At 42.5% G+C, this 22,947-nt stretch overlaps 1 protein-coding gene across 1 annotated transcript in view; it reads left to right on the top strand.

Annotated features, from left to right (window-relative positions):
* The first annotated feature begins 10,410 nt into the window (after window positions 1-10,410).
* igsf3 (immunoglobulin superfamily, member 3) overlaps window positions 10,411-22,947 on the top strand; it is a 77,974-nt gene continuing 65,437 nt past the window's right edge. The window contains exon 1 of the mRNA XM_069663010.1: window positions 10,411-10,999. Coding sequence (XP_069519111.1) covers window positions 10,960-10,999 — 40 coding nt within the window. The 5' untranslated portion in view covers window positions 10,411-10,959. The remainder of the gene's footprint in view (window positions 11,000-22,947) is intronic.

Raw genomic sequence — 22,947 nt, 5'->3', positions numbered from 1 at the left:
TACGAAAACCCTGGGCTTTACCTCGGCACAGCAACACACGGAAATCTTTATCTGTTCACTCTCAACTCCCGTCTGGGTGCTTTGATAAAGTATCAGAGCACAGATTACCTTGATTTATGTCAAAATAAAAGACTATCATCCTCTATTGCTCTAAGTGCTCAGATAGATAGAGAGATAGATAGATAGATAGACAGATAGATAAATAGATGGATAGATGGATAGATGCAATAAGCTTGTACCTCAACAGGCCCTTATCTTAGTCATCCTGCTGTAAACCAATTTCATCGTGTGACTTATTGTGTGTCATCGCCATCAATACCTCAAAGTGACCTTTAACAGGATTTAATACTTGTTTCCTGGAGACCGATGCACTCTCCGTTGTCCCGTCTCAGATTTCACCGTCCATGATGATGTCACAGAGTTTTCTCAGCGCTGCTGCAGAGACACACAGTTTCATAACTCCTCACTGACAAACACAAGGTTACACACCGCATTCAGCTGTCTTAATACATTTTGTTTCTTAGTTGAGATATACAGGCATTTTAAAAAATTATGATTGCATATTTTTACAACTCAGTTTAATCAGTGTGGCTCATTCAGTGATCAGCAACGCTACCTTACAAGTATGGTACACCATTTTTGCGTGATTTAGCTTTCTAGCTATTACGAAAGCTAACAAGTCTCTCGACAACTTTCGTGTTAGCACGCTAGCAGATAGTCAGCTTGGAATCAAGACTGTAAGCAGGTGGAAATATGTAGCTCATCAAAGCTCACAATTAAATGAATCAAATAAGTAATTTTTTTTATGGTTTATCTTTGAATGTAGCTGCTAGCTGTTTCACCTTTATGCTTAGCATTGCTAACTTCCTGCTTGCGGTAGCTTCGTATTTGGCGAACGGAATAGTCTGTATAAAAGTAGTGGATGTAGACTCTCCAAACCCACCACTGTAACAACTTGTAAATCCCAGGTAGCCTTGCCCTATAGCATACCCTGCTTTATTGTCAATTTTCATTTTAATTTACAAAATAATTATCATGCTGTATTTAAGAAGACTTGAAACTTTTGATTGAGACTGTAAACTCAAAATGTTTACTGGGGTAATAAACCTGGTGGCCATTAGAAAGAATGCAGGTTTAAGGCACAATAATTTGAAGTTGGCGCCATAGCTGTGGAGAAAGTTTCCTATTCCTACAACACCCAGCGTGCATTGCGCCCCTCCCTCTGAAAGGAACAGCCCAGCGAGAGAAGCTGGAGTGAAATGCTACCGTTTTCCAGTTAAGGATATTGATCGCTGCAGGCAATGGCTCAGAGCGGTACAGAATCCGAAATACGACTAGAATATACCGGAGGATCTACAGTCTACATTTTAAACCTGACGATTTTGAACGAGACATGATATCGGAGGCGGGCGTCCTAGATTGAGGAAGTGTAGTTTAGCGAGCTCCCTGGCCTCCGCCAGATGACGCGTGTTACGTAGTCTGGTGGAGGTTTTCCAGGACCCATTGGAGAAGCTGGGTAGCGTCCTCCAAAGGCACTTATTTTCTACCACAATGGCATTAGCTCCCAATTGCAGCATGATAGAACTGAGGTTGAAAATCGGCGAACTGGCCCTTTAACATTGGCTTCACTTTTGAAACAAAGGCTACGTCTCCTTCTTATATGCACTCTGTTGTACAGAGAATGTGGCATCAGTCATTTCAACAAACTCTCTACAAGATAGCCAATAAATATACTCAAAAAATTGTGAATTACTGTATCAAGAATTAGCATAAAGTGTTTAATTTCCAGCCTTGCACTTAACAAAGAAGAGAGAGAATGACAAGTAATAGGAGAAAATAAAACACTTATCTTGTGCCAGTTTGTTTTTGTAATTATTGAATTAATTGAATGTTCCTGCTGTCAGATGACACACATTTTCTCTTACTGTATACGACACACAAACACCATGTCTGACACGGGGTAAAATTAAACAACGTTGACACATTTACAAATTAGACTGCCGTCATGGGTTAATGACCACAGTCTAATGGCCGCTGTTGTTCATGACACATAACTACTGAAGTATATGAGACCTATATTTGCGCAACAGAGCTGTACAATTTCAGTTAATTAACACCAGTTATTCAACAACAACAGACGGCACGAAAAAATGGTTTAATATGAAAGGATTCATTTACTTATTTATTTAGATTTTGTTGTGAATTCTGTTTAATCATCTTATGCTGCAACAAGCTATAATGATGTCGAAGAAAGCAGGAAAAATAATGGTTTAGAGCACGAGAAGTTGACACCAAACTCTACCCTGGAGGTTAAAGTAATCCTATAATACAAGCGTAAAGTAATCTTGTAATTATTGTTTAATGCCTTTTCTACAAAGTCAAGCAAAGTGTCAGACCTGGTTCAATGTTGGCCGGGAGCAGTTTTGAACCCAGGGTGGATAATGATGATGTGTGGGTGTGCTGGTTAAGTCTGAAGTGGGAGTAACAGTCATGTTCATGGGACAGGACCTTAGATTTTCTTGTTGCAGAAATCCCTTTAACTGCTATAATTACAGATACAACTACACTGTAATTTCTCCAAACTTCACTGACTCCTCGGTTAAAGAGCTTGAACTGTAGAACAATCCATAGTTGTGTTATATTTCTCTGACAACGGTGAAGTTGACGAAATTATGTACTGAAACATAAAATGTAAAGTTAATGATATATTGTAGTTGAAAACTATAGACTATATAAAACCCCGTGAGGGTTTTTTTCACTGCACTTTCGAAGCCTTAAGTTTGGCATTTTGGCCGTTGCCATCTTGTTTTACTGGAGCCAGAAGTTGCCATATTTGAACGAGAAGGTGCCACTGAAGAGCAGCGCGGGGTTAGCAGAGCTGTACATTCTCTGCCCATGGCTAATTCATTAGCTGGCGAATTAGCTACTCACATAATTAGATTTGATTTGTGATCGTAGCTGACCGGAGCTGTTAAGGCTACAGAAACTAAGAGAGCTATTGCGGAATCCCTGCTAGCTCGCCCTGCTAATTTGAGCTGACATATAAATAATGCGATAGCCCTCTAGATTTTCACTTTCTGCGAAGACTGACGCAAAAAATTCTCAGACAATGTGTTGGTACAATAAACCACTCTGCTTCAAATGTCCGATATTTGTGTGAAAAAATCAACAACACAAACACAGTCGAGAGGTTAAATTCAGTGACTTGAAGCTAAGGTTAAACCTAGCAGCCATCTGTCACTCAAAGCGGCCACACCCCTAATTGCATAATTTCTTAAGGCTTAATATATTCTTAACTGGTCAGTTATATAGGAAGTAGAGAAACTAGCTATAGCCAAAAAATTTTTTTTGTATCAGGCTGTTTGGGAATTTAATATGGTGGCTTATGGGGATTGACTCGCTGTTGGAGCCAGCCTCAAGTGGCCACTCGGAGAACTGCAGTTTTTGGGACTCCGGCGTTGGCCTCATTTTTCAGCTTGGTGAATACAAGACAAAAAAAGCGCTAAGCTGTGTGACACGTTATCAGATATTTAAAACTAATACAATTTCACATTCAGTGTCTTACAGGTCTTTGATCCCAGTTTGGGTGATGCTGGGACTCAGTAAGCTGCCGGTGTGTTAACTGTGCCTCCAGAAAGCCTTTTTGTGCCCACATACTGACTCATGTCAGTTTTACAGGGGTGTGTAGTGAGAGTGAGTTACCTTGTCCTGCACACACAATGCAAAATCTCCAGCAAGTGTGACCGTGAAGAGCAAATGATGTTTTTCCGCCTGGAGTTGATAGATAGCATCTGCTTTGTTGTTGTTACCCAACAGCAAAACGGGACAAGCCTGCACCTGCGAGGAGGGATGATGATGAAATGTGTGCGTGTTGTGTAATGTGCTTTGTGTTTTGGGGCGTAAAGTCGAACAATCTTCACAGTGTGTCTAAGCTCACCTTGATGCCCTTGCCATCATGAGCTATTCACAGGGAAAACAGTGACTGTGCGTGTGTGTGTGTGCGTGTTTGTGTGTGTCACTTTTGTGTCCAGTGCATTGCAAATGAATAATGTATGACACTCAGCTGCACGATGGGTAACACCCACATAATCAAGATAAGGGGGGAAAAACAGACAGACAGACGAGGCAAAAAGTAGAGATGAAAGCAAAACAAAGGCACGTAGCTTACTGAAATTATTTTAATGAAAATTAGAACAGGTGTACAAAGTTGTCTTTCCTCGTGACACAGGAGGATTTTATCCACACTGCTGCCAGAATCATAATTAGATCGTATTTGTTCTGTTATTCAGGTTGGCCTTTTGGCTCTGCTTCTGACATTATGTGAATATTAACACCTGGTGAAACAAGGTGTAATAATACCTATCGTACTGTATAGTAAATCCAGGCTGGGTAAAAGGATCTATTGTTACTCAGATGTTCAAGTGCTTGTTCACGTCATTCAAAAGCATTTAATTGTCACATTAGAGTAATCATTTGCAATTAAAGAAATGTAGGTTATTTCTTGCAACCACCTGTCAGGTAACGATTATAAAAATTGCATGTATTGTTTGATCCTTGTTGTAATTTCAAAACAAAGGGAGATTTAAATAAGCATATATTATTGCCATCACTACCACCTGCAAATTAAAAGAGTGGGCACTTTCACTCCACTGTGGTAATTACTGCAAAACACGTGCGTACAAAGAAGTCTGTGCACATGCTGGCATTAATGTAAACATGCATCTACTGTTAAGTTACTTTAAAAAAAATGTGAATGGAGAAAAACAATCGCACACACAAAACTGAAGAAGCATTCAGACACAAAGTAGCGGCAAATATAATTATAAAGCAATCACAGCAATCAGGGCTTTCAAGAGGAAAGAAAAAGACATGAAGAAAAGGGAGAGAAAACGCTATTAGAGGTGAGGGAAGGAGAAGAAGACAGAGAGAAAGAAAGACAAAAAATGGTGTCTTGACAGTCATTTCATATTAATACTCGACATTAAAAGCACAAATGATGAATAATTAATCTGCCGGAAAATGTAGCGTTTTGTGCTTCTGCAGGCTAATGCAATGTAAAATAAAGCAATGCGACTGTGGTTATGAATACATACAGAGTAAACTTGATGTAAGTTTGGATAACTGCGCTTCATTTTTAGCTTAAGAAAGAAAAAAACATAATGTTCATGACACTTGACATAGAGGCAGAATTACATCTCTGACTGCACCGGCCTCAGCTCCATATAATCAAAGGTTATCTGACAATACAGTGTGTAATCTTCCGAGCCGATGTGAAGTGTGGCGTGAGGAATTGGACTGCATTGCTGTGACTGTGTAGTGACTCAGCTCACATTAAATCCCTGAGAGTGGCACACTTGAATCTGGATGGTCCCAGCTGGAGTGTTGTTGCCGTCTGCTTGCTGTCTGTCAGTCTGCTTGGCTGTCAAAACCCACAGTATATACAATATGTCAGACTGGTACCTGCGACTACACACTCTCAATGCGCTCATTCACCATGTTCACACAACGGCCATTTTCCTCTTACAGCGCGTTCAGGGTGTGAGGCTAAAATGCTGTTTTAATATTGTACTGCTGTGTTCCAGGTTGTAAGTTGTAGAAATGTAAGGAATCAACAGAACATCGTCATTTCACTCCTTTCTGATTAACTGTCACTGAAAGAAAATGGATAGCTGAAAATCTATGGAGATAGCAGGACATATTTCAAGATAGGTAGCTTTAACATGTTTGATAACCCTTTACGTACTGTTAGACAGCTAACAGCTAACATTGGCATTCAACCACTTCCTACCTAACTCTGCTGTTTGCTAGCTAACATTACCGTTAGCTACTACAGTGTAAGCACATTAGCTTGCTTACTTGGTAGGCTTTGTTTAAAGTAAGCTTACCAAAAAGCTAGATAATCGAGGTGTAAATTTCTAGCTTATATCACCTTTAGCTACAAATGTACACCTTTGTAAGTGGTATAAATGTAAGGAATCCAACCAAACGTAATAATTTCACTCCTGTCTGATTGGCCAGCACTGAAAGAAAATGGATAGCTGAAAGTCCAGGGCAAAAGCAGGACATATTTCAAGATAAATAGGCTACAGTTAACATGTTTGAGAACCTAACGTTAGCTAACGTTGGCATTCAACCACTTCCTTCCTAACTCTGCTGTTAAAGTTAAACAATACAACAAGAAAGGCGTAAACTCCTAGCTAACATTACCGTCAGCTACTACAGTGTAAGCGCATTAGTTTGCTTACTTGTAGGCTATGCTACAAAAAGCTCACCAAAAGCTACATAATAGGAGAGGTAAATTCCTAGCCAACATTACCATTAGCTACAATACAGTTTAAGGGCATTAGCTTGCTTAGGTAGGCTATGCTACAAGTAAGCTTACCAAAAAGATAGATAAAAGGAAAGGTGTAAATTTTTAGCTAACATTGCCATTAGCTACTACAGTTTAAGCGCATTAACTTGCTTAGGTAGGCTATGCTACAAGTAAGTTTACCAAAAAGATAGATAATAGGAGTGGTATGAATTTTTAGCTAACATTACCGTTAGCAATAAATTTACACCTTTACCCTCATATCATGTTACATTATTAAACAGTAATGTTAGCTTGGAAGTTGTTGACTGCTAATGTTGGCTGTTGTCCTACTGTAGCTAATACGTTGTTTTACATAAAAAATATGGCTCCATTCCCCTCAGGATTATCACTACTGATTGTCTTTTCAGATGTTCATCAATCAGGAACCAGTTAAATATATCGATTTGTCAGATTGCCTAAGCTTACAGGGTTTGGAAACAAAGCTTGGCCTTATTGATACAGTCGATGCCTACAACATTATAACAGCGTTTCAGCTGACGACACTGAGCGTGACATCGGAGGAAAATGGTCACTGTGTGAACATGGTGAATGGCCATATAACAAAGACTTTATGAAATCAGAGTGTATTTGCCGGCTATAATTAGGAGAAATGTTAGGTCCGCTTGTTATTGTTTCCTTTTTTGTGGATGGATTTTGCCCAACAGTTGTTTCTTCCATACCACCCAGCACTACCCAATCCTTTTTACCTCACAACCCTTCTTGTACTCATGTTTTATTCAGGTGAACCACATATTGAGACATAACTTTTGTTCGACAATGAAATACACTTTCTCTTTCCTCTTTGTCTTACCTCCATCTGGAATTTTTCCCCATCCTCTCCCTGCCCTGCTCTCCCACTCCTCTTAGAGAAGCCTCTCAGAACAAATATGGCCAGAAGTTTTTTTTTTATATGTTGTTTTTGACTCCATCAGAGCAAAAAGCTTTTGTTTACTTATTTATAATTTTTTCTCATTTGTTTCAAAGATCATTTATGTAACATTGCATCCTCTGTGCAACCCACTTTACAGTTGGGATTCGCCAACTAAGCGGACTCTCATGTGATTCCATGTTTGTGTGGTACATATGTTTTCACATGTAGTTTTACTGTTTTAATTAGGAATTTCCTTGTGTAATTTGAAGTGACTCTAGCATCTGCATGTGCACGTTTCACTTAAATGTTTGAATCTGAAATTGAGAGTGTGCTTGTGTGCACTGGCTTTACACATATTCATGTGAGACTGGAGGAAAATGCACAGAGAAATCCAATAAATCATTCATATACTTTTGGGATGTACTATGAAAATGTGTGTATGATGAAATAAGTGAACAAATCTCTGTCTTTCTCAACATCCAGCCTCTTTCGGTTCAAGTAACCTTGCTGCTGTGGGGCTTCTGAAATATTAAGATTTATTTTTAAAACAAATATCAAACTGCAGAGCAATTAAAAAACATCGCTGGCAAAAAAACAATATGACTTTCTGTAGGTGTTGGACCCTGCTATGAAGTGCACACAATGCAGACTCCTCTGTTTCCATGGAGACTTATTGTGATCCCCAGCTCCCACTATGCTCGCAAACATTCCTCTTTATTTTTTCAGAGCAAACATACTTGTGAATAGTTGCCAGAGCTGGCGTGGGGGGGTCAAAGGTGATCTCATCTTCAGTGCTAACACGATGCTTGGCTCAAACAACATTACGTCTGTCTGTTAGCCGCCTGCCTGCCTGCCTGCCTGCCTGTGCAAACTGTGCCATCGCTCGTCCGGGTAATAAGGAGTCTGTGGAGAAGTGAGCTAAATTTAGGCGCAGAAATATGTAGACCAGGTGTAATGCACATGGCCTACCTAGCCAGCACTGTTTAGCTGGGTGATATATCAGCCACACTGGGCCTGCAAAGACCCTCCAAAGCTGAACCTTTAGCCCACATGCTTCATACCAGTGTCTAATCCCATTCTGGCTTACTTTTTGTTGGCAGCTAAAGCCTTTGTTTTCTCTTTATAAACATGCATAGCTGTCTCCTTTTCCTCATGATCAAACAGTTTTAAACAACAGGAGGGGCAAACAGATTTTGGTTAGCCCTCATTAAGATTTGGGGTTTATTAACATACTATATTCTGTAGAAGTCTCCCTCTATGCCTCGGGGAGCCAGACCCATTTCACTGATTGTTCAGGAAGTTTTATCTGAGCTGAAATCCACGAGCGCAGCAAAGGGAGAAAATCACTTTAACTCCTTCCAAAAAAAAAAAAAAAATGGTATTCATGTTGCATTCAGGCAGTGTTCGGGACTTGCAATTCCCAGTTGATAAAGAGAATACCAGATGGGTCCGTTGCAATTACTTTTGTGTGCAAAGTCCTGCTCATTTATTTATGTATACACAAGAGGCATCTTTTATTGGGTTTCACTAAGTAAGAGCTTTTTGGATTTCTGTCCTTTCCAGAAAGCAACGCTTCTTCACGGCTTCACACACCAAAGCCGTATTATCTCATTGTGCTATTTTCTGTTTCCTTGCAAACTCCCATTCACCCTGTCTATTTTGAGATCCTCCTAATATCGCAGCAAAGTCGTGCAAATAAATAAATCTGAGCGTATGTCAAAGTGACGCTCGGCTCGGCTGAGCTACTTTGGATCTAAATCAAGGATGGATGGAATTTGCGACTTGCAACCTTTGATAGAGGAAAAAGGTGTTTGTTCTGATATCACCTGCAGTGTCTCATCATTATGCTGATTATAAGTTGTAACAGTGCGGGGTAGGGGGAACATAGGAGGGTTGGAGAGATAAAACATAGACTGCTGAGTAAATTATGCATGAGAAGGTGACTTTTGTGATCAGCACTTGACACTGTAAATGAATAGTCAAGTGTTAAAAACAGGATTTATTTCTTTATCCTCTGAAGGACCCTATCATTATACACTTAATATGCAGCATAATGTGATTCGTGTCAGCCTCAAAAAGTGCTTAAACTCTCAACTGCTAAATAAAAAAAAGCTGAGAAAATTGGTAGCTTTAGAGGTTTAATTACCCTCCACTTCGCTTAACCTATTCAAACCATCAACGTCCATGGCCTAGAATTAAAATTCAGAAATGCAAATGTGCTGGCCTCTCCCACAGTGGACGGACGGTGTCCCACGCGGGCGGGGCGTGGTTTTAGAGCGAGAAGGGGCGGGGGCACGGGCTGCACGCTGGTAAGTAGTGGTGGGAACTACGGCTCTTTGAAAGGAGCTGGATCTTACGGCTTTGTTCATTTCTGAGAGCCGTTCCCTTTCGAACGGCTCTTCTGAACGGTTCTTTCGAACGGCTCTCGGAAAGGAAGAGAGCCATAAGATCCAAGGTGAGAGAGCGGTTGGACTTCCGAGTGCCTGCACTCCATTCCGTGTTAAAACACGCATATTTAAAATTCTGCACTTTTAAAATTTAAAAGGAAACAGCAAATTAATGAAGGAACAATTAATCAGTATTGTTGATTTGCCAATAATTTATGATATAACTCTGTATGAGATTTCAGCAAAAATGTGTTAATTCGGCATAAAGGGGAGTGGCGCTATTTGGGCACAACTATAAAAAGAACGGCTCTCACCTACGATTCGTTTACTCTCGTTCGCACAATAGAGCCGTTCAAAAGAATCGGATCGTTAGCGAACGTCACAACACTACTGGTAAGTTTTCAAAGTGGCAGGCAGGGAAGCAGGCAGGCAAACAAAAAAGTAGCTCTCCGAGCAGGAAGCAGGGACATAACCTTGGAAGAAGAAGAAGAAGAAACGCGGAGGATTGTTTCTCTGTGGGACTAGATCACAGCGTTTGATTGACAGATTATAATTACGCAGCAGTGTTTAAACTCGCGCGTCAATCTGTCATTCCGGGCGCTGTTTAGTGTGTGAATCAGGTGTTCAATTGTGAGCCCCAGTGTTTGGAGTGAAAGTATTCATTGATTAAGCTGATGCATTGTGTCAGAGCACAAAGCCCTGTCTGCTTCATCTAGAGCGCCCGCCCATTGGGCTTTCTGCGGAGCGATAGTGGGAGATTGATTATAGTCTCCGGGATTTTCCGTGGAGTAAGCCAGAGCACTGCTTGGACTGCGATTCGCTCTCCCATCAGTGAAGAGGAGGAAATTATTAGCCAACATCAAGGACTTTTTTTTCACTCTGACTGCACATTCCCAGACCCCCTTGTGCACATTTACCGTCCAGGTTTCCAAATTACGCGCAAGTCACGCTGGACTTTTGTTTTTTCTTTTTCCACCGAGGAGGCTGCGAGTGTGAATCGCCTCCGCAGTCTTGGATGCGTAGTAAACGGGGGAGTGGGTTGGGTCGCCCAGGCGCCTGGCATACATACGCACACGTCGTCAGCGATAAAAGCAGATAGGTGAGGGTGGAAGCGACGCCGGAGAGGGGGAGTCGGACACTGGGAAACCGCGGGAGGCACCGGCTGTGGATTTGACTCTTAAAGACACGCCGCGTTTATCGCCTGGGATTCATACACCTCCTCTTCCTTTTCTTCTATCTGATTCGGGACCAGCTGCTTTAAACCACACTGTCCAACCCTGAGCACGAGCAGACATCGCCTCCTCATCTGAAGGGAATATTGGAAGTGAATCTGCGGGGCAACACACACAATGGCAACCGGTGCGCTCCTTCTTGCCTGTGCGCTGCTCGGTAAGTCATCTTTTAAAAAAATCCCCCCTTTGTGCTTTAAACAACATCTATGTGTGCGTGTTCGTCATGACACACCTGTATGACACGTTTATTTGAACGGGTTAGTTTGGAGAGGAAGTACTAGTCATCACGAGTCAGGTGGAAGTAGGCTACATTGATAATCACTGCAATAATGACAGATGCCTGAGAACAGCTGGGTGTGTGTGTGAGAGAGGATGTGTGTGTGCTCAACTAGGTTAATGTGATATTTGGACTTAAGTCACAGATTAACCCTTTACACTCTGCCGTCCTGTGGTCATAGAGAACCCTGCTATTGTCTGTAATTAAACCACACTGGTATATATACAGTAGCCTTTATAGACACACACGTCATTGACACACCTGGATCACACATCCACAACACCCCCAGGGTATGAAGTCATCAGAGTGTGTAAAAAAGACTCCAATCACTCGCTTTGTGGTACAGTAAGTCATCCCTGTGTGTGTGTGTGTTCAACCCTCACACACACATTTGTCAGCTACCTGCAGTTTATTAGATTTCACACACACATGCGAGTTCAAGCGTGTTCACCTGATGACACTTGGTGATACATACAAACACTCATGCAGACGAGGACTGCTGACACACACATATACACACACACACACACACACACACACACACACACTGCATCCTGCCTGTGAACTGTCCCAAACAAACACCAGATGGCTTTTCTGTTCCTGGACGGGGAGGCCTGAGGGGACAGAGGAGGGAGGAGGAGGGGGGTGCAGGAGTGGGAGTGGAAGTCGGCCCGTTGGAGGCCCCCACTTGGCCGAGAGGATTACCAGTCTGTGCCTTTGCTTCACATCCCCCCCCCCCACCTTTTTTTAGAAGCCACTTTCACTGGGATGGGGGGCTGTTGAGGACAAATCCTAACGAGGATGTGAGATGTGTTCTGATACAGCAGAAAAGAGTTAACAGTCATAATATCTTCAGTGTAGGATGGAATAAGGGAGGCTTTTTCAGATTACATAATAATGATGAATCACATGTTTGAATAGGAAGCAGTTTGAGGTGCTGAAGAACATTTCAGGTGTTGGGAAAGAGGAGATTTTGTTTTGTGTGTGTGTGTGTGTGTGTGTGTGTGTGTGTGTGTGTGTGTGTGTGTGTGTGTGTGTGTGTGTGTGTGTGTGTGTGTGTGTGTGTGTGTGTCATTGGCACAAATCAGAAGGAGACTCTGTTGCCAGCATCACTGTTGATGTTAGACTGTTATTCTGTGATATGTTGCAAATAAATCCTCCAGAAATGACAAATTTGTTCATCAACAGAAAAATAATTGGCAAGAATTTTCCCAATATTCTATTATAAGTTGTTTTTTCAAGCATAAAACGGCCACTTCTTCAGCTCTGGATTTTTCAAATGTGAGTGTTTTCTGCTGACAGTAAATGGATCATCTTCGGGGTTCAGTTGTTGGTCAGACAAATCAGACATCTGAAGATGTCACATTGGGCTCGGGGACTTTTTCGAGATCAAACGACGAATATGAAGATTTAATGATACTGAAAATAAAAATCCTCAGCTGTGCATCACAATATCAAAAGAGGAAAACATTCAAGAAATCTAAGATGCGGCTGAAAGTTTAAAGGGTTGTTCATCTTGAATGAAGCATGCAACATCTCAGCCTTTAACATACACTAGGGATGCACAATATTATCGGCACGTAATCTGCTAATGGCTTGAATATGACATATCGGCAGCGGCAGACATGTCATTTTCTGCCGATATTTTCCGCATATAAAACAACTCTTTAATTCTGCCTAAACGCTCAATGATTGATGTAATGCTACGACATTAACTCGGTGCGAGTGTGCGCGCGTACTGCCTGCGCAAAGTTATCAACAATATACAAATAAAGACTAAAATGTCACAGAAACTCGAGCCAATGACTCGAAGTTAAACAACTTTCACAACTATTAACTAGCTAACAGTTAGCTCACATTCTCCTCATTTTATCCGACTTAATAACATCAAACACTCCAAAAAAATACACTCGCAGCAAAAGCCGACGCTAACAGTGTAACATAAACATCAGTGCTAAACTGACTTACATATTCATGGACGCACACACGATAAAAAGAGTCCGTCGGCGATCACTGATGTCTCCGTAGTAGGTGCAGTAAACAAGTCCGGGCATGTCTCCCTCACTGCCGTGTTTCGGGGGGATGCTGCATTCAGGTGCGCTCAGAAACGTGACCGGCACGTGACCTTTTGTACATCGCCTCTTCTGTCAAGCGTGAAGAAGGGTTCAAGATGTTTGCGATATGGCAGTTTTTGGCCACTAAAATAAGAGTCGGCATGATATCAATTCCACTACAGGGGAGACTTGATGTTCTCTGCAATTAGGTGGAAAAAAACATGTGGCTAATTTAACGGTATCGAAATCGGCAAAAAGGGTTGTAAAATATTGGCATATTGGATATCGGCAAAAAAAATCCTATATCGTGCATCCCTAACATACTATACCCATGTGCCTTCTGTTAACCATTATATCACTTTGGAGTTTAAATGTCTCCTGTATGGATAAATCTACTCCCCAGTCATGCAACATTGCTCCTAGTGTATTAATATCACATCCCAACAGGATGTATAGCAACATCGCGCCATATCATTTGTTTATCCCTCTCCCAGTGTGCATGTACGAGCATCTGTGCTGCTGTATGATCAGCTGTCTGAGCCTGTGTCAGCTGCCATGTGTGTTTGCTTGTAAAAAACAACATAAAGAATAAAATAAAGGTGGATGACACCTGTGTTAGATGGAGACTGTATCAGTCATTGTGAGACCCAGAGGTGCCACTTATGCAATTCTCTGGCAGGCAAATCTTATATCTGGGTTATTTATGTTGCTGAGTTTGCAACCAGGTGTGATAGACCGGCGTGTGTGTGTGTGTGTTTGTGGCACAGGGGGTATATGATTTAAAACATATAAAAAGAGTTGCCTGAAGGAACGAGTGTTTATTAGCTTTACAGGCAGGACGCCTCCCTCTCCCCCACAGCGAGTGAGAAAGATGTCATGCCTTTTGTGCGCTGCCACACAGAGTGCTGTTTTTGGGGGCTGTGTGTGCGTCTGTTTTTGTAAGATTTCGTTTGAAACAGGGAGCCTAAACGGAAAGCACCCAAGACGTCCCAGTTTATATAACTAAATTGAAATGTAATATGTGCGATGCTGCCTGGTTTAACTCTGAAATGCCTGAGCGGTTTCCATTTCCCCGGGCTGACAGGAGAGCAGCCTGAAGACACCCCGGGTTCAGATGAGCCGGTCTATCAGCTGGTCTCAGATTCGGCTTCACCTTTTTGCATGGAGGAAAATCTCTTAAGCTTATGTCTGACAAGACGCGCATGCTGCCACCTGCAGTTATTCACGCCGCTCTCATGATGTGACTCGTTATATTTATCCCAATCAGCTCTGCCAGCTCAGTCGGACAGGTGCCATTTTCACCCTGTTCACACTCTATCTTGAACATGCAATGAATGAATTTGCACCATCCTTTGTCAGATGGTAGGAAAAATGTGATGAATATTTCATAAGGTTTGGCGAGAAGTCGGGTGTGGCAGTGGGCGTGGCCTCTTATTCAAAAGGAAAATAACCAGTATGCCGACATAACACAGAATCACGCTCACAGCTGGGTTCATTTCTTTTGTCTCCCTTTGTCTGGTAGATTGTTTCCTTACAGTCATTCTTAAACATTTCTTGATGCTATTCTTGCAACAATAGCCCGTTACCCCCGGCTCTTTACAGTGATGGAAGAGTTTAAAGTAGCTGCAGCAACACCATCAAACTTCGTGCTTACACACTCAGACAGAAAATAAACCCGGCCCTCCATAATTGTCCCGATCAAACAACATGAAGGTACTTAACGGCTCATTTGCATTTCAGGAATAACTATTGTGTTGGGGTTTTTTTTTTTTCTCCAAAACTTTTATGTTTCAGAAGAAGGCCAGCACTTACAGCCACTTTGGTGCAGATTGATTGTCAAGCGGTGTTGTGACACTTGTCGCGAACGCTTGAGAGTGCTTGAACACTTCAACAATCTCATTTTCCATTTCAGTGACACTCATTAGAAAGTCTGCGATTGCCAACGTGAAGCAAGTTTATAATTAACACTGAAAGGAATTAAAATTCTCCTCTAGACGACTGTATGAACTTCAATTATTGCCAGCTAGTTTCTTTATATTATGATGTAGGTTTAAGGACAATATATACATGTGTCATAAATATTGTCTTTGATGTTTCACGGGAATGTTTGGAGTCAGCCCACAGGCATTTCAAACTTTCACGGGATTCTGACTTTTCAGTGCCACACCTTGACACCGACCCTCTTTCCCGAATAAGAATGACAGCTGAAAGCCCCCTCCCCAGAATGACAGGGATTCTCGCTTGTGTGTGGTCAAGCCGTGCGTCCCCTTTTTTCGCCGTGCATCTTGAGTCAGCTGTTACCACAGTGGGAATGCCTTCCATATGTTTGTAAGCCTCAGCTGACACTAGAGAGGGTGCTGTCTAGACAGTGACACCAAATGCAATAACTCAGAGTCTAGCTGTTTGTCTAGCTGATGCAGAGCTATGTATATACTATGGAGAAGTTTGGCATGTGATCGTCCTAAGTTGTGTTACTCATTATTTTATGCTTCCACTGGACCTACTTTTTCTCCCTGTTAGGGGAAATACGGGTGCATGCAGCTGTCTGATTACGCTGCTGTTTGCTCCCCTTGTTATTTTCTGTGTCTGTACTTGCATGCACGCTTGTTTGCATCATAAGCACCAGACCCACGTCTCTGTGTGTACACCCATGACAAGACGCCTTTTGTGCTATTGTTTTTTTCATATCACAACACTGTTGACTCAACTGACAAAAACCAAACAATAGAAGTAGAGAAGAAAGACTGTCAGCTTGGCTATCATCCATCAGCTTTGCGGCTGGTTTCAGTAAATATTCATTAAAGTTGTGAGGCGGAATGAAAACTCAGACCATCTTTGGGTCAGGGCTGAAACGACGTGTTTGTCGTAGATCAATAAGACTGCATGAGGGGAGTGTGATTTTGCAAGTATGGGCATGTTTTTCCTGCTTGTTGCATAAGGTGCACCTAAAGTCGAGTCAAGTACTGCTTACTAGTGTCTACTTCCCTCAGGGTAAGTAATGGCCCTTTAATATAGACTTCACAGTGAGCTACAGAAGCTCACACCTAACTACCACTGCAGTTTTACAACAGGCAGCCCCACTGTCCTCTTATCAGATTTCCCCCTATTGCTGTCCTCTCAAAGGTGAAGCAATAAAACAACTTTCGGAAAAGATCAAGGGAAAATAAGAGACTGGCTGACATTTATTGCCGGCAGAGCAGTTAATGAAAAACTTACGTCAGTTGTTGATAATGAAAGCTAGTTTTTTTTAATGATGATCCTCCTCCCTGACCCAGATCTGAGCTGCCGTCTCTCTCCAGTTCACACGGGGAGATGAGTGACTGACTGTGTGAAGTGAAGCAAACTTCTTCGGGGGAGACTTCCTGCCTGCCACAGTGAATCAGGAAAGCGGTCGGAGCCTGAGCCGGAGCAGATGCACAGTCTGCTTTGTGTCCACTCTGCAGCAGTAGCAGCGCCTCTGGTTAACCGGCAGGACTGTCTCCCACATCGCAGGACCTGCATGTGCTCGTCACGCCTGAGATTGTATCTCACGTTTTGTGATAACAACACAACAACCCTGTAGCTATTCAGTTTGTAAACCGTTTAAAGTGCTCTTTTAGGCTGATTTGCATGTATCTCATCCCCTCCTCACTCCTCCTCCCGCGGTGAATACCCCCTGACCTCCCTCCCCCACTCATTGCTAAAGCGTACTATGCCCAGCCTGCCTCCTCTTCAAAGATCACTAATTAGAAACTGCCCTCAAATGTGACCCAAACCAGATACTTTCATCTTCCGTACAGTGTCAGATCACATCTACCCATGAGTGTTTACGAGCACCTTCCTTGCTCAGGGAAAAGGCCGCCCCAGCCCCCTTCCCCCTTGGGATTTTGTCTGCTCCTCCCCCCGCTGCTGCTCTTGGTAGTGATGATGACTGGCCGGCGAGAGAATACCACTTTACTCCTCCACACACACACACATGAGCACCCACCGCGCTCCGAGCTGCTGTCCTCCGGTGCAGCCACACTCTCCTGCTCCCTGCTTGATTCTCCACCCGAGCAGATCCCACGCTGGTAGGATACACACCAGGCGTGGTAACTATGGCGACCGTGCTCCCCACCTGCACACCGCTGATCCATATTCAGCGCTACACACACTCGTCTCGGTGTGCACAATCATAGGTGTGTGTGTGCGCACATAAATGTCTGCAGCACATGCATGTTTTAAAAAGCCTCTTATGCAATGATAAAGAGCACTTCACTCACTCTGCCATTATGTTCTGTTAATGCGCTGCTTCTTTTCCGCTTTACACCTAAAACCAAAGAGATGCATGTGTGTGTGTTTGTGTGTAATTGCTTATGAATAAATGCATGAATTTACAAGCGCATGTCTTTTATTGCCTGAGAGGCAAACTGACTGACAATGGCAGAAAAAGTCTGTTTGAAGTAGGCTAATTAATAGTTAATTAGTTTCTTTTCCAATCTGCGGCTTAATGCGCAAACGTGAGAACTGATAGCAAAGCTGCCAGTCACACAAAAACTAACCACTGTACATAAAGTAGATACAGCTGTCAGGCTTAATTGTGCACACGCACAAGATGGATAATGACCGAAGATAGCTGAGAGTTTTTATAGCTTCACATTCTTTTGCAACAATTAACTCAAACATTCAGTCGAGTCTGTTCTAACATTTTCTCGTGACAGGATGTTAGGAGTTTGTTTTTTGATGAATAATCTGTGTCAGTGTGAAAGTTTTGTTGCGGGTAGAAATGCGACCACAGTGCTTTGTCATGCAGACAGGGTGGGGGATGTGTGTGTGTGTTTTGAAGGAGGGTTGGTTAGGATTGGGGGTTGGGGTGATGAGGTTAGTAGGGTAGCAGGTGTCCTTATGGAGTTAATGGATTTGTCGGGAGTGGGAGTGGATTGAGGCCCTTAATGTACTGGAGGCGTGTGTGTATGCGTGTGTCGCATAGGCTAATATGAATAAACCAGTTCAACCGCTTGCCTCTGTACCTTGTATCGACCCCTTTGTCTCCCATGTTGTTGTTACCATAAAGAAACAGAAGATGGTTAAATACTCCTTTTTTTTCTCATGAAATAAATAGTCAATTTTAGCTACCAACCAAAGCGCTTCCATGTGGCTAACACACGGTCTGTCCGCATCTTCTGTTCATCACATACAGTTACCATCTGGCACAGTGTAAATGTTTACCAAGCTCTCAATGACCCATAGAATTGTAGATTTGACAAGACTGCCTCTACTCAACATGTTAACAATAATGTTGAATTTTTCTGTTGATTATTTTCATGTCATGACTTGATGCCAAGTCCAACTATTAGTTAGAAGCATGTACTCCTTTTGTCATGTGCCCTCAATACAGCGTGTGTATATTCTGTGATCTATGGTGGAATTTAAAAGCCCGTTGTCAGGGCCAATCATGAGGAGAATGATGGAGAGTATGATTACTCCCTGTATAGTGCATTTGATTTTCTTTATGCGCAGCTTTGATTGATTGCTCGCATTGTAACAGCAGGGTTGAGGGAAATGATTGTATCCATATTGTATGGTTTAGTATAGTATAGTATAATATTTAAGAGTGTAAAAAGCCACTGTCAGTCAAAGCTGGTGTTCTCTGTAATCAATAGAAACTTATATTTGAAATTGGCGCCGTAGCTGTGGAGGAAGTTGTACAAACAGCTCGTGGTTTCGCCCATTCTACATACAACACCCAGCGTGCATTGCACCCCTCCCTCTGAAAGGAACGCCCCAGCGAGAGACGCTGGAGTGAAATACTACCGTTTAGCAGCAGGCAACGGGTCAGAGCGGTACAGAATCCCAAGTATGACCAGAATATACCGGTGGATCTTGAGGTCTGCAGCCTACATTTCAAACCTGACGATTTTGAACGAGACATGACATCAGAGGCGGGCGTCCTGGATTGAGGAAGTGTAGTTTAGCAAGCTGATGGAGGTTTTCCTGGGCCCATTGGAGAAGCAGATAGCGTCATCCAAAGGCACAGAGCCAAATTGCATTTTTTTCCTAACCTTGTGGCATTATCTCTCCATAATAGCTTGATAGAACTGAGGTTGAAAATCGGCGAACTGGCCCTTTAAGGCTTTACTTTGATTTGTGAATACAGCTTGTTTGTGTGAGTGTGACTTGGCTGAGCCTGGCATTGCTCACTCGTATGACTGTAGGCGTTGTACAGTCAAATGACTGATCTTAAACTCTAACTTTGTTACTGTGTCATTTTAGATAAAAGCTTAACAGTGGCAGGAGAGACATGGCTACCCATCTGCACTTTCTCACTGTCCTTCTGTTTTAGGATTATTTATACACAATAGAGTTCGGAAGAAGCTGTCTTCAAATGTATAAAACATTTGGGCTTTAATTGGATTTACACATCAAGATATCTCTGCAGCTGTGCCTTAAGTGACTATGGTGTGCTAACTCAGTTATAGCTCTGCACAGGCCTCCCTATTGACTACTGCTTCACTGCTGTAAAGCTAAGTAGCATAGTCATATAATCATGCTCTAATTAAGTTCCAAAGTAATCATGTTTACACCTTCGTGTTGAGTGACAGAGCAATAAAGCTACGTATAGCATTCAGTAAACAGAAGCTATGCTGGATGGAAATAAGTTTTTTTCTCTCATAACAGGAGAATTTTAGATTTTTTTTTTGATGAAAATGTTCGTTAAAAGGATCAGAGGAAACACGACATGCTCATAATCGTCTTAAAATGAGCACTTAGGATGAAACAATAAAACTCCAAAGCTGTTTCTCCATTGTGGTCAAACAGGAAGACGAAGCAGCTGAGGGTGTAGGAGGGAGGATGAAGAGGCAGCTGTTCAACAACGGATAGATTATGATCTGCATCACGTTGTTGACACTATCGAGAAACGCTGCCAGCTACGGAAACGGATAAAATATGAATCAGCCCACATTGAAAAATCACATGTACTGCTGTACTGCTGTATTTACATTAACAGTATAGCAGCGGCCACAGGCGTCTGTACAGTAACACTTTGACACAGATGTAGGAATTGGCCTTAAAGACCCCCATTGCCTCCCTCCTGGTTTCACCAGCTGTTAAGAGCAACAGCGCAGGTGGGGTCGTGACTGTTGTAGCCCAGGGGGGGACATAAATTAGGCCTAGTTAGCATAGTGAGAGCATGACCCAGGTATGACACAAAGCAGGAGACCGTGTTCAGAGCTGAAGACTTGGATTCAAACCACAAGACGGGAGACATGTGACATTGACATGACAGACCTGAATTAATTTAGTCTTGAGAGCAAAGACCACTCGTATCTTGTGTGCTAACATTGTAAAATCATAGTCTGCAGTTAATATATGGCTACAGATAGCGGACGGTTAGCCTAGCTTTGCTTGAATTACTGGAAACAAAGGAAAACGGCTAACTCTAGCTGTCTCTGTCCAAAGCTAACGCTACAACTTCCTGCTAATGACTACTGTAGTGTTGTTTTTTGCTGTTAGCTTTCCAGGTAAACACATGAGATTTAGGAAAGTCACTGCTAGCAATAAATAACCCTGCACTTAAATCTACGTAACATAATTAGCTTTAAAGGAGACAGCAGCTGTTTCCAACTTGCAACTCTTTATGCTAGGCTTTGCTAACGGTTTGCTAGTTGTAGCTATTTATTCAGGCGCATATGTCAGAGTTGTATCAATTTTCTCATCTCTTGGCAATAAGTGAAAAGGTCTCGAACTATCTTTTTTAGAACAGCTACTGTATGTCCCAGTTGTAAAAGAGCGGGAGAAGGAATAGTTACGCAAGACACAGAACTCACATGTTAGCTCTTTGTTCTCTGAGCTAGTGGGAGTTTTAGCGAGAGCCTGAATGTCTTCTACATTCTTGTACTATACATGTACATGTCTGCTTCTTCATGTTTTGTTTTTTCTTTGCCCTCTGGCTAAGTTTTCTGCTTTCCAAGGCAGTGAAAAGCATGATGGGGAGTCTTCCTCGACACCGCTAGCTTACAAAAACTCCCTCGGTGAATTTTCCCCTCCATGTAACCGTCTTTATCTTGTAATCCCTGTATCTGTAGCACTGATATCGCTTGGATCTCTTTACTTGAGCTATACAAAGATAGAATAGGGATGTACAGTATATCCACTTCATCTTCCCACTCTCTGAGCACTTGTGAACTCTCTCTTGTTCTTGCTCTGATTAGCGTTGCGTGGATGTAATGGGCAGTTGTTGTTGTAACGTCAGCTGTTGTCTAACTGGCCCTCTAATGGAAGTCAGAACACTGAGACTCCTTTCCTCTCTGTTTGTCGCCATGTAAGACACTCACAAAGAGAGTTTCGCACCTGTTTCCCAGCTGACCGGCTTCCAGCAGCTAGAGAAGTCGTCCATTGAACAGTGAAAATCATTAAGCTCTTTCTTTAGCACAGAAGTAATACACAGTCTTCCTCATATGACCTTAGAACATTTCCGTTGATATATCAGGCAGTGGATATTGGATTTGTTGAAGGTTTTGAAGCTAGCGAAAGGGTCAGAGGTCGTTAATGACAGCCCGGCTAGACTGATTTCTACATTCGCACACAGATGATTATTATCACTGCGGGAAGGACAAGGAGGAGACAGAGAGCATGAGGCCTGAATTGTAATATTGGAGGCAGCTTGGAGCCCATCAATCAAAGACGCACAAATGCGAGAACGCTATGAGAAAGAAAGGTGACATGCTAAACCCAGTGGCATGTGCAATGAGAAGCTAAGAAGCTAAATATTCACTCTCTTGCTCGAGGGTAATATGAGTTATATAACAAATTTTTATGATTAAGATGAAAGGAAATGACTGATGTTAAATCCTGCAATTTCATGCAGCACTTACAGGTTTATTTTGCTGCACAATTTTAGGAAACAGGCCCGATTCGTACTGTACAGTGCCCGTATCCCCTCTAAATGTTAACGTTTCCCCCGCATGAAAATGTCTCCTCTTTTCACAGCTTTCATCTTCCTCCCTCCAGTTTTTCCTCATATTGGAATCTCTCTGTCTCCCTCGCACTCGTGCTCTCTCTGGTAATGATGTTAACAGGGTCAAATGCTTTCAGGGGCCTAGAGGGAGAAAGACGCAGAGTGATTTTTGGAGAATGGTTAACCAGCTCTGAGGAGAGCGGAGACGAAGATGCTCGTATGTTCTCCATCTTACCCTGCCGTTTCTTTCTCTCTGTCACAAGCATGTGCTGCACAGAAGTCAAGAGCACTTTTATATTCACTTAGTTCTTTACATTTTTGTAGCGTTCAGCACCCTGGAGGTAGCTGTCGTTTTCTCTTAAGCTTCCGCTTTCTTCCCTTTTTCTTCCCTCCTCTTCCTCTCACCATGCAGTCCTTTGGTTTCCTCGTCGCTACCTCGCTGCTGAGAATCTTCACACGATTTCAGATCTGCGGGATGAGCCTGAACCTCCCTGTGGGAGATGGGACATTGGCTAGGTCCATGTATCTTACGTTAGCAAGCATGTTCATAATTTATTCATACTTCACCGGTTTGTTGGTTTCCCTGCTCCTCAACTTTCCTCGAAAGTTTTTGGAGAAAAGTTTGATTAAGACTTTCTGCTCATGCACACCAGCAGGGGTGAGCATAACATTCGGGTATGAAGTTACCTCCGGGCCAAATCAACAGTATCGACAGACTCAGAGATATGTTTTAATGTCAAAGCGCTTAAAAACTTTGTTTCAGATCTCAAGTATTTCTATATGTTGATATTCATTATAAGCACCTCCTTGAAGTTTGTTTTGGCTCAGTTGGTGGAGGTGGCGCCCCGTGTATGGAG

This window comes from Semicossyphus pulcher, unplaced genomic scaffold, assembly GCF_022749685.1.
Source record: "Semicossyphus pulcher isolate SPU_LCO1_2020_fin unplaced genomic scaffold, fSemPul1.0.p SCAF_15, whole genome shotgun sequence".
In the NCBI taxonomy this organism is placed as follows: Eukaryota; Metazoa; Chordata; class Actinopteri; order Labriformes; family Labridae; genus Semicossyphus; species Semicossyphus pulcher.
The sequence above is the reverse complement of the archived record's forward strand: the minus strand, read 5'-3'. Positions and strand labels throughout refer to the sequence as shown.